Source organism: Pinus tabuliformis, chromosome 3_2 (assembly GCF_031772625.1).
Source record: "Pinus tabuliformis cultivar Carrire ecotype Pingquan chromosome 3_2, CPIR1, whole genome shotgun sequence".
Taxonomy (NCBI): Eukaryota; Viridiplantae; Streptophyta; class Pinopsida; order Pinales; family Pinaceae; genus Pinus; species Pinus tabuliformis.
Genome location: NC_142302.1, coordinates 569,783,832 through 569,800,265, shown reverse-complemented (window position 1 = coordinate 569,800,265; position 16,434 = coordinate 569,783,832). Strand labels below are relative to the sequence as shown.

At 35.7% G+C, this 16,434-nt stretch overlaps 1 protein-coding gene across 3 annotated transcripts; it reads right to left on the bottom strand.

Moving 5' to 3' along the window:
- Positions 1-430: 430 nt before the first annotated feature.
- On the bottom strand, positions 431-3,386 carry LOC149181789 (26S proteasome non-ATPase regulatory subunit 2 homolog B-like). 3 transcript variants are annotated; one of them, XM_089416695.1, is made up of 6 exons: positions 3,205-3,386; positions 2,922-3,007; positions 2,563-2,784; positions 1,514-1,627; positions 1,205-1,318; positions 431-980 (listed from the first exon to the last, which is right to left on the bottom strand). In XM_089416695.1, exons 1-6 carry the CDS (start codon positions 3,236-3,238, stop codon positions 687-689), a joined length of 864 nt encoding a protein of 287 aa, XP_089272821.1. In that variant the 5' UTR covers positions 3,239-3,386; the 3' UTR covers positions 431-686. The 3 variants fall into 3 exon arrangements, with proteins under 3 accessions (XP_089272821.1, XP_089272822.1, XP_089272823.1); XM_089416696.1 differs by having other exon boundaries at positions 2,922-3,026; positions 3,205-3,362; XM_089416697.1 differs by having other exon boundaries at positions 763-1,117.
- Positions 3,387-16,434: the final 13,048 nt, after the last annotated feature.

Genomic DNA, 16,434 nt, shown 5'->3' with positions numbered 1-16,434 from the left:
ATTTAACAGAGATCCGATGGAGAGGACTTCAACTTTTTCTAAGGGATTTTATCACCTCTGATCTATTAATATGTTTTATATAAGTGATCTGTAGCATGTAATAATATGTTTTATATAAGTAATCTATAGCATTATTAGAAATTCAATCACAGTTAACAGTGGCCATGACCCTTTGCATTCATAAGATTAGATCATCAGCTTTTTCAAATAAAGCATAGTTCGGCAACAAGTTACTGATTTGTTAAGACTAAGTACTTGTTTGTTATTATAAGACACCAAAATATTGAAGTTCAAACCAGTAACTACCAATTTATTCTCAAAAGACTTCATGTGCTCAAAATGTATGAATATATACAGTAATGTACCAATCACAATTTATCCAGAATTCATAAACAAATTTAAAAACTAATTATATTTAAAATTTCTGGCCCATTACGGTAAAAAGAGATTTACACCACCATAAAAGAGTGAATTTACAGGCTATTTAATCTCGATCACCTGCAAGTCGGGTATACTAAGTTCCTATGATTTTAGCAAGAGCAGACTCACCGGAAAGGGGAATCCGCCCCTCTCGCTGCCACCACAGCAGGTCATTGTACTCAATGAGATTTAAACTTCGGTCTGCAGGGCTTCGCCCATATGACTTACCGTCAAACCACACGTCACTGTACATTAACACTTTACTTTTATTCATCATTCTCCATATCAGTTCGAGTCCCTTCTCTTGACAGCTTCAGGTGCCCTCCGTCCATGACTCTTGAATTTCGGAGCACAATTTCTCGCACATACACTGTACCACTCACAATTACCTTCAACCTTTTCGTTTGACCAGGAGCTCTTCCACAGAGACAAGCTGCTTTGCACTTAACAGCCTCCCTCTTTTTCTTTCCAACGCCTTTTCCACCTGATATCCCAGGACTTTCCTTCGAGTTGTCCACGCTCAAAGACTGGATCACTTGCTCTATGACTGGGCCTCTATCCTGGACAGAGTTGAATATACATTGCTCACAAGAAAAAATTATACAACTTACTGTGAAAGAAGAAATCGGTCTGAATGATAAGGATTCAGAGTTAATAACCCCTTTCCTAGATGCACCAAACCTTGAGCAATACGAACCTGTAATAAATTCATTCAACTCACATTGCTGCACAAGAAAATTTTACGAGAAGGCAGATCTCAAAATATAATGCATAAATAACTTACACAGAAAAGGAGACTAGGATCTTTGTAATAGTAGCTCGAAAGATTTCGAAGCATGCCAGCTATTCGAGCATTATTCGTTCCTGCACCAATTAATCCCAGAGCCAACGTTGCTGCCTGTAAATGACATGAAAAATCCATTTTCCTACATTGTCAGTGTCAAAATATCTTAAAGAATAGAACCTTCACAATCTGCAATATATTTTGCACATTTTATGCAAAATATAGAAGTGAAACACGCATCCCATATGCAATATATTTTGCATATTTTCCATATAAATACAAAACATATTAAAAGTAAACAAGCAACACCTTGAGAACATTTCCAGTCCCTGCATATGCACAGGACTCCAGCGTAACTTGACAATATCTTGATATTTTCTCATTGAATGTCTTTGCTACTTCCAAAGTTGCATCAACTTTTTCCTGTTTATTTCAAGAGAAGAGTTAAAAGCCTGTGACTTTGAGCAAAATCGAGGAAAACCTGTATTCTTGTTAGCACAGACATTATGCAAGCCATACATCACTACCTAGTGCCATAACATCTCACAAAAATCAAGCAAAACACTTCTTTAATACCTATAGCATCATTGGCAATAAATCTTCTTCAACATATTGGAAACGGCATGGTGACCCTCATTTAATCTTTAGCTTAAACCATTACCTACATGCTCTTAGCTAGATCTTTCCACCTTGGAAAAGTTGAAATACCAGAAAGCAGAAAAAATAGCACCCAGGAATCCGCAACAGTATGTTATATAAATGAATGTTTTACTTGTTCCTTGTCAAAATGCTATCAAAAGGTATGTTTTCTAGAAGTTACTAAACTATAAATTCCCTGCATACGTTTGTATAGTTGAGTGCTTTAGAAAATCATACAGATGGCAACAAACAAGATTCCTAAAAATGACCTCTTGGCTAAACAACACGGTAACAACCTTCAATGTTAGTACAAATACAGCATTAAATAGAGCTTCTAACACTTTTCTGGGAATGCCAGGGAGTTGAGAACATCAGCAATCTCTAATCAGTCATCACTCCCAGAAACCTCTATGTCCTATCTCCTTTCAATTATTTTGTGGACATTTCATATCCCTAATTTACCCACTTCCCTTTAATCACTGTATTAGCTGGTAATTGAGCAGCTCCTCTGGAGTTTGTGTGGACGGGATCTCATGTAAAATATTTCATAATTTTCCTTTAAATATACCTCTTTCTTCACTCTTTTTAAAAAAAATCAGCATATCTTATGTTTCTTTTTCTTACAGCATATTCCCAAAGTAAGCACAAATCATTGACCAATATATGTCTGGAGGATATAATGGCAGTTAATGGACTCTGTTCAAAATCAATCCACTCACCTGCTTTCCAAGATATAAGAGGCCAAGGCCTAAACAAAGAAATCGAGTAAGTGGCTCTCCTAGCTCAGAATCACTTCTCTCCATCAAGGCAATAATAATTGACTGAGCCACTTCATCATTGCAAGATCCAACATAGATCAATCCAAGAGATATAGCAGTGAAGGCAATTACATCTATGGGAACCTTCCAGTCTACTAAAATAGGAGAAAGAAGTTTAAGCACCTGCAAGAACATATAAAATGCACTAAAATTAATAACCATTGGGAAAAGAGGCAAGTCAGAAGATGAGCAATATTCCTAACATCTCAGTAGATATAGTTGGAAATATAATTGCATCGAGGGAGACAGTGTTTCCTCACATCCTCCTTTTGAGAACCAGCATATGCTAACCCAAGGCCCATAATTGCCCCAATTCGAATGTTTGACTCATCCTTACTAACGTACTCTGCAAGAAGTGCGTATGCCTGAAATTAAACGTTCATAAGATAAGGTAAAGAGATTATTCACCCATTGTAAAGGAATTTGCCGTAAGAGCAAAAGATGTCTGCTAAAAAATAAACTTAGCAATATATCATTAAAACCCAAAAAAGCCCCATTAAAGGGTCTCAGACATATTTCTGAGGCTTATTTTAAGAATCGAACCTGGGGCGCCAAGATCCATTCTCCTCGGAGCCATTCTTGAGCTGGGCGTAACTCTGAATGGGGATATGCCTTAAGAGTGCCGTCTGTTCTTCTTCAACTGAATCGCTTACCAGAGAGCTTTGGACACAACCGGAATCTGGTCCATCTGCGTCGTCCCCGCTGTTAGAAGACACGTAATTTTCCGTCGTGCAGGACTCCGCCGGCGATCCAGTGCAGAAGGAAGGTGCAGAAGGAAGGCGAGCCGCCGGATTCCACCAACAGAGGTTCCCCGAATCAATTTTACAGCTTGCATGGTTCAGAATGATTTTCGATTTGATAAATCATGATGTGTAATTTAAAGATTGAGATAAATGAATGGTAAAGGGAAACACATTATATAACGAGACTACAAAATAGGATTAAAGATGCTTCTGGCTTGCAATCTGTTTTGCCTTGTTTCAATTGATTGAAAAAGTTGTCACAGAGGAGAACATGTAGAGAGGGCCTAATGATGACCATATCGAGTTCAAAACTCCCCATCATCTCCCAGGTCTTGAAATAAGTGCACCTTAAAATGTTTACTCAATACAATTCAAAATGCTCCATGAGAGTGTCGATTATATACACAGAAGAAAACAAAAGAAAGATCCATAAGGGTCACAACGGACATGGCTGTATATTTGAGTATCCTCCCATTAACAAGGATAGGTCATATGCCCTCTTATCTACCAATATTTGTATTTGCTGAAGACTAGATTCCATGCAAACCAACTAAGTTTTGATGATTATCTCAACTCAAGAAGTTAGATTTTTATGAAGTAGAATCAAAGTGTGTTAGTAAGATACAAAATGGTTGTCATAAGCCTGGGAAAACTGCTTTGCCTCAAACTTGTGCAAAGTCCAAACACATATGCAAGTGTCATTGTATGCAAGTACCATTGGAAATATCTATGGCGTTTCCTTCAGGTGAATGCTAGTTTTTACTATTCTGAGATTGTTATTCTGAGATCGGATCGTTTCAAATTTTGTGATAGTGTTAGAATAATAATTATGATCATTGTTTTCATGATGGGATGGCGGTTTTAGATTGTTTGTTCTCCACAAGTTTAGGTAAGAAATAATGATAGTGTCTGAATTAATGTAACCAAGTTCACATGAGAAATAATATTATTTTATGAAATCACTGTAGTTTTTACCGAAGTTGTCTATAATGAGATTTTTTGGAAGCCTTTCCGGTGGGTTTTTCCAGTCAAAATCCGGCAGCAATTTATTGGAAGCGGAAGTTTGATAGCTAGTTTCTGCACAATCAAGGCGTCCCATGGGTTTTTCAGGGTGCTGAATCCAATTATGCAGTTAAAAAACCATTTTAACTGCAACAAATCAAAATTTAACCTCAATTTCTTCCGCCGGATTCCGTCACCGGAATCTCCAAAAAGTCACTAGACAACTCCATTTGTACCACTCACTTTATGTATAAATCTCAATATGTGAAATAAAATTGTAAAACTTTTGTGTTCAATTTTCTCCTCAGATATAGTATCAGAGCTAAAGTCGTGAGGACTTGGTGGCCATCGTCATGAGCCCTCGGTGGTGTGAAGGGCACATGTCCTGCTGTTGGAGAATGTTCTTTAAGAGCCGACTAAGAGCTAAGGGTTGTGAGGCTGGAAGTAGAGTGACTCTGTGCCTGCGGTCTCTCTGTGTGCGGAAAGCTATTGCACTGTGCCAGAAATCGCACGAAACGATGAGCTGAGCGTCGAGCTTGGTGTGCTCGAGCTTGATGTGCTCGTGTGGATGGCGCGATTGTTTCGCTAGTTTCCTGTTGTGGAGACAAGTGGATTCGTAAAATGTGTGTGGCTTGGAATGTGAAGCCTGTGTAGCATGGCATGAAGTGATCCACATAAGAAGTTGCGGTATGCCACTACGTGGAGGTGGCGGATACGTCTTGTTGCGTGGCGAGGAGCTATGTAAGGAAGTTTGCCAAGTTTTCCTTTTTAATCGAAGGGTGAAGCAATCCCGTGTAGGTGTGATTAAGTTGTGATACAGTGTAAGCCTCTAGCCCGCGTGGAAGAGGGATCAGCGAGCCGACGTGGAAGATCTCAACAGAGAAAGAAACCATTGAGAGTTGCATGTTTTCCTCTGTCATAATCTTAGACAGAGTTGAATGTTTACTGCAGTTGAATTTATTGGAAGATTGTACCAGTCGATCCTTAAAGAAGAGTCTGTGTCATTTTTTCGTGAGATCGGATGTTGTGTGAAGAAGGAGAGCTGCTCCATCTGTCGAGAAAGGAAAGATTGTTGTTGCATGTGTAGCAGAGCGTCGATCTGTTGAAAGGCGTCTCCATTTTGGGTTTGAGTAGTGTTGTTGAAAACGATGTCTTTGGAGAATTGTAGAAGAACGTTGATGATCACGGGATCTGACGAAGTTGTCGAATATTATTTGAAGGCCATCGAAAGGAGCTCTGCTACCACCTTGAAAGCGGAGAAGGAAAGCTTGTTGCAGCCAGCGTGGACTTCGTGTGGTGAGGACTGTAAGTGGAGTAGGAGCAACAACGCACATGTGTGAAGCAACATATGTGGCTCAAAAAACCAAGGGAAATGTGCATTGTGAAGATGCTGACCAGGTGAACTAGTCTTGTGAGCAACATTAATATTAATATAAAAAAATTGATTATAATAATATTCCAAAACAACACATAAAAAAACTAATAAAAATTATAATACTTTTATTATTATAAATATGAAATATGTCCAGCCATATAACCCACCCATGTCTGAAGACATAAATCTAAATATAGATTTGGATCAGTTGGAAGAAATTGAAGAAACGAGTGTAATATTGAAACATTAATTCTACTTTTGTTTTTTTTTTAAGGTAAAAATTTTAATGAAAATAGAAGGATTATTTGGTTGAGTAGATTTATTGTAATTTGTTCAAGAAATTTCTATAAATCTCTGAAATAAGAGTAGAGGTGCAATAACATTTCTTCTTATTATATCAACACTCTGAAAACATCATGTCTAGTATTTTGTATGAATTTGGTGAAGTATGTAATGGAAAAATATTTTGGTATTATTTTTGAAATGAAGCTATATCAACACTTTGAAAACATCATGTCTAGTATTTTGCATGAATTTGGTGAAGTATGTAATGGAAAAATATTTTGGTATTATTTTTGAAATGAAGTACAACGAGAGGAGTTGATGAAAGTGTTGTTAAAATTGGTGATTGTGTTAAAAGCATCATAACTTGGATTAAGAAGACTGAAATGGTGGAGGTAGATGAGAATAGAGTAACATGTGATAGTAAGGAAATTCCTTGTGTTGCAGTATTTAATGATGAATGTGCACCAACCTATGAACCACTATATGACAATGAAAACTTTTCAAGTGAAGATTGGATACAAATGCTGCAAAAGAAGAAACTTGTGGATGATTTGTTAAGTGGAAGAGTAACACTCGGTGCAAATAAATTGCATGTGCTAGATGAAGCTGAGTATCACGATTTGGTAGAGGAAGAAAGAGATAAAGTTGGAAAGAACTCAAATTATGATGATTGTGTAAATCTTACTAATGTTTACAAGTGTGCAGGTATTGGTAGGAGCTAGGAAGAAGCAAAAGAAAAAGAAAAATATAACTCAGTTGTAATGTCAATTGAACAATATTTAAAAACTCGAAGAATATAACTTAGTTGTAATGTCAATTGAACAATATTTAAAAACTCGAAGAATATAACATTGAAATGCATTGGCATCATCCTAGTTGCATCTAGGAGAAATATTGAGTGTTCATTGTTTGGAGTGAGAACAAGAAGAAAGAAGTTTGAAGCAACAAGTTCAAGAAAAAATTTGATCAATATACTGTAGCAAAGAAAGTCAGAATGAAATATTTGAATCATGTTTGTAAGCCTAGTTGAGACTTAGACCAACATGCTAATTAACATATAAGTTGTGATTACGGGTAGGTGTAATAATAATAATAATCACACCCATTGTTCCTATGAGGACGATCATTGTTCTAGATTCTCTGTAAAAATTAATAGCTGGAAAGTTTAGGTAAGAAATAATAATAGTCAATGAACTCATTGTAGTTTCTAGAGCCCGCTTTATATATAAATCTCAGTATATGGAATGAAATCATAAATCATAAATCTTTTGTGTTCAGTTTTCTCCATAGATAGTGCTTCAATTGTTTTGTAGGTAAAAGCTGGGACTGCAACAACTTATTTTGAGCATGCAAGGTTATTGGGAGAACTACCATAGAGGAAAGAGGCCTGTGAATAGGCCTCCTTTCCAGTTAAATCATTTTCTGGTCTCCTGTGCTTCAGTGATGCCACAATATTCAGGTTCTCTAGATCTTCGTTCCTTGTGAGGGACTTTGCCAAAGGGAGAAGACATCATCCAGTATAGGTATATTCTTAGTCTGCTTAAATCCTTTAAGATGAATCCTTAATTTGCAATATTAATTAATTAAAGAGATCCAGTCTTTTCTTAATGGTGTTAAAATTTCCACGTGGTTTGTTTTGATGGTTTTAGATGATAACGATGATAATCACCTTGTACGGATGGTGCTGGAGGTGGCGATGGATCAGAGGGAGGAGCGAAGGCTGGAATTTGTCGAATGCCAGTGTCAAGGGGAATCAGTGAAGGCTCGAATCTGTCCAATGTCAAAGGGAATTGATGTCGAAAAATTGTCTGCATCTTATGACAACAGAGACTCCACCACTATTAATGTGTCAATCATTGGTATGGTAAGTTTACTGCCATAACTCCATTAAATATTAAATTCGTATACACACCAAAGGTTTAATATATTAATATTAAGAAGTATTGGTTTGTGTTCTACTTTTGAATTCTAAAATACTCATGTGATATCATTATCAATGTCGAATATTTTGCACACATGCTACCTTTATTATTATATTTTAATTTTTAATTAATAGTATTAATATTAAATAGAATAATAATTAATAATAGTTATTATTAAATTAAAATTAGTAAATAATAATAATAATGTTATTAAAATTAATAATAATAATAATAATATTAAAATTGATAATAAAACTTAATATTAACATTAAGGTTTAATAATTAATATTGATATTAATTATTATTAAAAATAAAATTTATATAAATAAAAAGTAATTACCTATTTTTATTTTTATTATTAGTTGTGATTGTGTTAGTAACTAATTATAATATTATTCAAATATGAAATGATGTTTTTATTATTAGTTGTGGTTGTGTTAGTAACTAATTATAATATTTTTCAAATATGAAATGATGTGTTCGCATGTTAAACATTGTATGGAGAAATGATGTATTTACATTGCCAATACTAAGACAACATTTTATGGATAAATGAATCCCTCGGAAAGTAAATGGATATAACCCCTTTTCAGCAGAAAAATAGTGGACCAATTGATATAGAGTATTAATATAAAGTTTAGGTTTCATATATAACAGTTTGGATCGGATTCATTGGTTTTTTTTTTAATATCAAGATAGACCGTATCAAAATAATTTTAAGTTTATTAAAAAACCATTTGAATGGGGTTGATTGTCTTTTTAGTCCCTACTATAGTAATCAAATTGTGGCTTTTTAACATTAATTTAAGCTGGTTACAATTACAAATGAGCAAAGTTTTTAGAAATGAGCAAAGTTTTTACAAGTACACTGCATATTTGATAGTGTATTTTTTTCGCTACCTTATTTGGCCTCTTCCCGAGGCGGGGAGGCAAAACCATAGGCTATTTTTATATCTTTGCTTCACATTTGCTTGGCATTCTGAAATTGGTAAATTAATGCTAGTATTAATCGAAAGCATTAAATGGTAACTCATAAACAATGGGGTATTAAATAATGTGACTGTAGCAGGCAGCTACATTTTATTTGCGTGCATGCGTTACAGGTGCACACAGGTGTATGTGTGCATGTGTTACAGGTGGATGTAGGTGTATGTGTCTGTGCCTCTTCCTGAAACTGTCCTAAAACTGTCTGAACCACGAGGTTGTTTCCTTTGCTACGATTGCGCCAGTGGTTGTCTAAATGAGGAGCTGAGGCTTCCTTTGCTGCAGTTGCGCCGGTGGAGCGTGTGGATATGGGTTCTTTGGCAGAAATATGAATGGAGGTGATGTAGCTGCTGTAGCTCAGTTATATAGAAATGGAACCGGATGCAGTGCCTGCTACAAGGTAACCATCATCATCAAAACTATTTCACAACTGGCTACTACAAATTCTACTATAATTATCCACCTTCATCACCTGATTTTTCAATCTTAAGTTTATGGATGAATTTCAATTTTAGTGTGAAAAATTCATATTGATGAAAATTATATGTAAGATGTACCAATAAAGACCTGTGCAGAAGCGAAGGAGTGAAAATTGTTGTGACATATTATGGGCAACGCGACCGAACTGATTTCATCATGAGCCTTCATGGGTATTCGAAGCTTGGCCGCCCAGACAAAGTTAGCCAACTCATATCGTTGGACATCGAGTATAAACGATACATAGAATTGGAATTAGTAGATTAATAACGTATATAAACACACACAGAGACACAGTTGAATATTTCAACCAATTTGATGACTTGATTTTAGGATACCTTGCCAATATGAGGGCTACAATCTCATGTTTAAGATCGATAACAGTAGCAACTTTGACACTCAAAGGACAACAAAGTGCAGAGTGTACCTGCCTACCTAGAAATGAACGCTGAGAGGATGAGGAGCTGATGTTTCCTTTGCTGCGGTTGACCTGGTGGTTGTCTACAAACATGTATTATGTATTAGCAAGTTACATCAGGTATTATGTATTAGCAAGTTACATTTGAGGTATTTATGGAGTAATAACAACTTACCCCTTTTCATATATGCCCCAGGATGCAGACTTGGAGCAAGAGAAACAGCCGGTAGTCGGTGGGCGGCTCTTCTGGAACGAACACTGAGAGGATAAACTTGGAACAAGCATACTCCAGAAGGAACATACTCCAAAAGGCACAGAGACGAGAAATTCAAGGTGGTAAGAAGTAGACTCTGTCTGATACCTTCCCTCGATCTATCTTCAGGATGAGCTAACTTGAAATTTTGGCACTTTTTGAAATTTTGGCCACCTACCGCACTATCTCTGATCCGTATGTCACCACAGTCCCATGGCGTTGCAATGATAGTTCTGAAGAGTCGTATTTTATAAGCTTTGGCGAAAGGAACCACAGACTCGGGAACACATTTGGTAGGCTGTGTCCCTTCGACACTCTGTTCAACAGCCTTTTATGGATTACTAGCTGACTCAGAACCAACTTCTGATCTTTCTAGTTCCTACCTAATAGAATCGGTGACTCCTTATATGTAGGATAGATCCCTGTGTCTAACGACTTTGCCCCGTGGGCCCTGCACTAGTAGGAATTAGACTAGGAAGAAGAACCAACAACAGCTTTTCTTTACACATGGGTAGGCTGGAGAAAGCCCCTATCTGTAAATCCAAGCCATCTTTCTTCCTTATCATCCAGGAACTCCACGAAGACGAGACTCATAGCAGCAGGAGTTGATCTTTACACAACGGTAGTAGCTACCCTTAGACCGGAAGACATCACTCCAGCGGGAATTGCAAAAGAATAGCATGCACTCGAACAACAGGGATCAATTCATTTAGCAGACCAAGAAGATGAATGAAGAATATTTTCAATCACATCTGCTCAAGGAACTGTTCTTCTTGAACTTGGTAAAGCAGTTGATGCTTACTTGATCGCTGGTGATTATTACTTTCTTGCAGTTGAGTATGACTTGATTGCGGGTATTGGCCTCAACCTACTAATAGGAATGTGATTGTCCTCTTTTTTGATTTCGAAAATGGGCGTGAAAACATCTGTCTCCCCTCCTTGATTTTTTTCTGATTCCCTCTTCTAATATCTTGAGGCTTTGTAGCTTATAGATACACTCCGCTTCTTTCTCTATCCATAGTCTGATCATAAGTATCTCCGCTTTTTCTTTTATTTCATCTGACTGCCACTCTTCTCTGACTTCACTGATGTGATTGCTCCTCACTTACTAGCATACGATCAATTCTCTCCAGAATTCTATCTCTAGATTTGTCTAGGCGAAGAATCCACTTGATGTAGACCAGAAAGAAGAGGCTTTCCTAGAAAAATTTGAATTCCTCCATGAGATTAGCATTCCCCAATCTACCGCCGCTGCTATCTTAGACAACTATTGAAGTGAAGATCCAAAGGCGAACAACCACCTAAACAAGTTTTGCGGGTCACTATAGATAGAGCGATAGCAAGCCTTTGATATATAAGTTTTGACATTGCACTATTCACCTTCATCACCTGATTTTTCAATCTTAAGTTTATGGATGAATTTCAATTTTAGTGTGACAAATTCATGTTGATGAAAATTAGATGTAAGATGTACCAATAAAGATCTGTGCAGAAGTGAAGGAGTGAGAATTGTTGTGACAGATTATGGGAAGGCGACCGAACTGATTCATCATGAGCCTTCATGGGTATTTGAAGCCTGGTTGACCCACTTACTCTGTCGTTGTGATTTCTGATAGCATGAAAATCCCCAGCAATCATCAATGGATTTCCCCTCACCACAGAGGCCTGAGATACAATGTCATTCCAGAGCGATTCCCTCTCAACGGAGCTATTCTCCCCATACACAATCGAGACCCAACAACTTCAATTATAAGCAATGGCTCTCACCTGACAATGCATGATCTGGTCGCTTTGATTCAGAACGGTTACATCAACATCCTTTCTTTCTTCTCCTTCAAAAACCACGTCCTTCTCGATATTCAGCAAGGGTCGCCGCCCTCCCCTTCTGGAACCCTCTGTTGCAGCCCTTGCTCTCTTATAGGTTGAGGAAGCAGGGAATAAGGCTTTCAAGAAGGGATTCGCAATTAACACAAAAGAAGAGGGATTCGTGACTAAAAAACAAAGGATTCGTGCTCGATAGCATTTGATCTTAATTCAACTCCTATGCCTCCGGATCCTATCCTGCTTACCGGAATGCGGACTCAAGGGACTCAAGCGCAATAACACGTAATTGCGGTTACTCTGGCCTAGTGGAAAATGCATGCACTGCTACTGACATGTGAAATTCATGCAAACTCCTACTAACAAGTGATTTTCTTAAGGTTGAGTTTAAATATATTATTCCATGTCTTTGAGTTTAAATATATTATTCGATCTGTTTGGGTTCCACTTGGTTTTTTTTTTTAACTTTATTAACACACTCCTCGACATACATGAAATCTTTGATACTTTACATATATTTGCCACTATGCAAAGTCTTGTAGAGTATATTAAAAAAGAATGTCAATAAAGAACGGGTTGTGTTTATACTTCCTATTTACTGCCTTTTTGATATGCCTTTACTCTGAGCCAGAAAACAATATTGATTCTTATTACTTACGAGTATCCACAGCCATCACCCATCCAAGATGAACGAAAGAGAGATAACATCATTTTTGATTTATTGTGATGCATCACAGAGCCAAGCCAGCCCAACACGTGCTTTATTACGTTTCATTACGTTTATAAAACTACGCATCTGGACAACACACCTGCCCAGGGAGGGTCCCTTACCGACAGACTAGATACCTGCCTACTGGTGGGGAAAGTGCGTGTTCACCGATCTGTCAAGCCTAGGCACTTATTCTACTGGCTGGACTTTAGACCTGCCATGTCTGATTGGCTGCTGGCTTATAATGGATGGTTGCCTGGGCTTGGCTGCCTTGTTTATTATAAGTGTATGGCTGGCCGGTTTACAATGGTTGGTGGATTGCCTCGCTGTCTGGCTGATGAGGAATGTAGAGCTGCTGGCTGGCTGAAAACAATTGTTGACCCTCAGAGTTTCTATTTTTTCACTATAGTATCGGAGTAATAAGCGGTTTGGGGGCACTTTTGCTAGCGGATGCCGACAAAAAAGAACTAGTTTCATTAACGGACCACTGTCCACAAATGACAATGTAATGCACTGTTCGATTAAGAATTTCAGTGTTCATTGAACATTTGAAGAATGAAAAATGCACATTTGAACCATGAAGCATGATTCAGATTATCGATTTTTAGAAATAAATTGAGGGAACAGAGCTCGAAAATTTAGTCATTTTGCTAAAGTTTGTGAAGATTTGATTTTCTTGTGTTGTGCTTTGTAACAGGTACTTGCCTCTCCCACATGGAGTGCTGGAGATCATTGCAGCAATGGCGTTTTTTGCAGAGTATCTCCTGTTTAACTTTCATTCTACAAGCCATGCTGGTCTTGAAGGCTGCAACCAGGTGGCATTACATTTACGTTGAAGGATATTTGGTTTTATCAGGTTGCATTTACTTTGTATGACCCTATGTTGGTTGCAGCCTTGTTCTGTTTCTAGTTTTTTGTTGACTTTGCAGGGGAAGTGCTAATCTGGCTTTCGTTGATTGCCTTTGTCGTTTATTATATGGTTGAGTTGTCCGATACTTAGGGCTCTCCCAGCAAAAGGCAGGGACTAGCTGCGATGCAGCCTCCCTTGTTTAATATTTAAATCACATTATCTATCGAATTCAAATTAATTGATTAGAAAAATACTTAATATTTTTTTTCGTGATTATGACTTAATACTAATTTTCAAAGCAACTGCAGCCTGTTTTTATTAAAGACCTTAAAACGTCAACAGAGTGTCAATTGCCTACGAATTTGATCTACTCTACTTTTATAATTGCTGCGATACCAATATTTAAAAGATAAAAAAGAATTTGGTGTCTTTTATAGCAATTATATGTTAATTTTCAAGTTAAGAAATTAATAATATAATTATAGTTATATATATATATATATATATATATATATATATATAAATTAATGACACATATTTTTGGCTATGTATATTTATATAAATTTTAGTAATTAAATTGTTGCTATTTTTTTTTTCAAAAAAATTATAATAATCATGAAAATGATTAAGTATATATTAATTAAATGTTTATTTTCAAGTTGAGAAAAAAAAGTAATGATATAATTATAATTTCTTTGTATATATAAAAATTATTAATATATATTTAGATCTGTATATCTACGTAAATTTTAGTAATTTAATTTTGTTATTTTTTTTCCAAAAATAAAAAATATAATAATCATGAAATTGATTATAGGTATTATATCATGAAATTGATTATATATCAATATATAATGTTGTGACATCATGTTAACTATGGAGGAATTATGTGCTTTCATTGTCAACACTATACATGGTATGGAAAATGGTATTTTTGAGCATTTAAGATTTTTTTAAATAACAATGTTAGTCATTTACACTTTGATTTAGGATATTTTTATAATTGTTTTCATACCAATATATATAATATAAAAAAGAAGTCGGTGATTTTTATGGTGACTTTTATGGAGTTATATGTTTATTTTCAAGTTAGGAAAGGAAATTAGTAATATAATTATAGTTTTTTTTTTTTTTATAGATCGCACAAAATTTCCAATAATAATTTTTTTGGTAAGATATATATGGTTAGAACAAGATACTTTGTAAGTGTATATCTTTTTAGTTCATAAAAACTAGCAACTACTATGAGAGCAATGATGTTACTAAAGACTAATATCATAACCACCGCATTAAATGAGTTCTCTATTAAACTCTATTCAATATATATTATAATGCTCCATTTTATGAGTACAAAAACCAAGAAAAAGAGCAAAAAAACACAAAATACTTGAAGGTTGAGCATAGTGATTAAAGGATTGGTAGGGCCAAAAGTGTGCAAACTGTGCTAATATGTATTTCTAGTAGCTATGAAATCCACCATGGCATGCGAGAGCCAGCCAAACTAAAAAAACCAACCAAAAACTAGGGAGCGATGAAACACGAACTGTCAATTTGAAATCACCACTGGAAACATTGGGACTCCATTCGCTATAGGGACTGAGTTGAGATTGGGTGCATTTTGAACCAAGGAAGTGTTGATCACCCCACAAGCATGGATTTTTTTCCCTGAGTCAGAATCTGACTTTGACGCAACATATCTTTCCACCTTCTAAAAGTGGGCTAGAATATCATCCAAACAATATCGAATTCTTCTGAATAGGCAATTCAAGTCTTCCTATCCTACAAAAATCCTATAATGGTCCACTAGTTTATCTCTAATGAATAACTTATATTTTTTCAATTTACGAGGTCTAGGAATCCACATTAGATCCTAATTTACGATCTTAGAATCTAAGAAATAATGTTTATCCCTAAATTCCTGAGATTCCAACTTGCGAATCTCCTCACGAACTTTTGGTGGTATAGTATCAAACAAAGATGCCACATAAGTCCATCGAGGCATGAGTTTAGGATGTGAATTAGCTCTCAAACTATATCCTCCTCTGTGCTTGACCATTTGTGGATGAGGCTACATTGCCGTGCGGATGAATGTTGCAATTGGCAAGCTATGAAGATGAGCTACAATACTACTACTAGCACAACCACATTAATAAATGTGGTTGATAAACGCTGATAGACCCATATCAAGCACATATATCAATTATCAATAATATTAATAATTAATATTATTATGAGTAATATTAATATAAATAAAAGAGCCATATTAGTAATAACTAATATTATATTATTACTATTATATTAAATAATAATAATAATAAATAAATAAATAAAGATAATAGCAACAATTATATTAATAATCATTTAATAAATAATAATGAAGTAATTATGAAATAAACATTTAATAAAAATAAAAAAACAATTTAAATATGGTTGATAGGAAATTAAACTTTAAACGCTCCATGAGAACACAATTATTAAATGCTCGTCTCTTCCAAAACACACCAAGACCAATGACAAAATATGCACCAATTGAAATCAACAAGATAATGATCACGACCATTCATGCTTTTGCAACCAATCCCTTCTCGCATTGTCTTGCATTTTCGCATAATGTTGAAAAGAAAAAGGCGGTGAAATATGCAAACCATCTATTGATTTCACTCTTGATATAGATGTAAATGTTAGAGGAATAATGTTAAACGCAAGGGATAAATATTATAAACCCAAAGGTATATAAACCCTAAAATAAATATTATAAACCCAAAGGTATAAAAACCCTAAGATAAATATTATAAACCCTAAAATAAGTATTATAAACCCAAAGGTATAAAAACCCAAAGATAAATAATATAAACCCTAAAAACAACATGTTTGACCATGATTTACCATTATTGATTGTTTATACTCAGACGATGTTTGTCACAATGTGACGTT

Excerpts from the sequence above, each read along its gene's own strand:
- LOC149181789 (XM_089416695.1), bottom strand. The coding sequence starts at position 3,238 with ATGGCTCCGAGGAGAATGGATCTTGGCGCCCCAG. Across the intron at positions 3,008-3,204 it reads AATGGATCTTGGCGCCCCAG|AGTACGTTAGTAAGGATGAG; the intron begins GTTCGATTCTTA and ends CACTTCTTGCAG. Across the intron at positions 1,628-2,562 it reads TCTTATATCTTGGAAAGCAG|GAAAAAGTTGATGCAACTTT; the intron begins GTGAGTGGATTG and ends TGAAATAAACAG.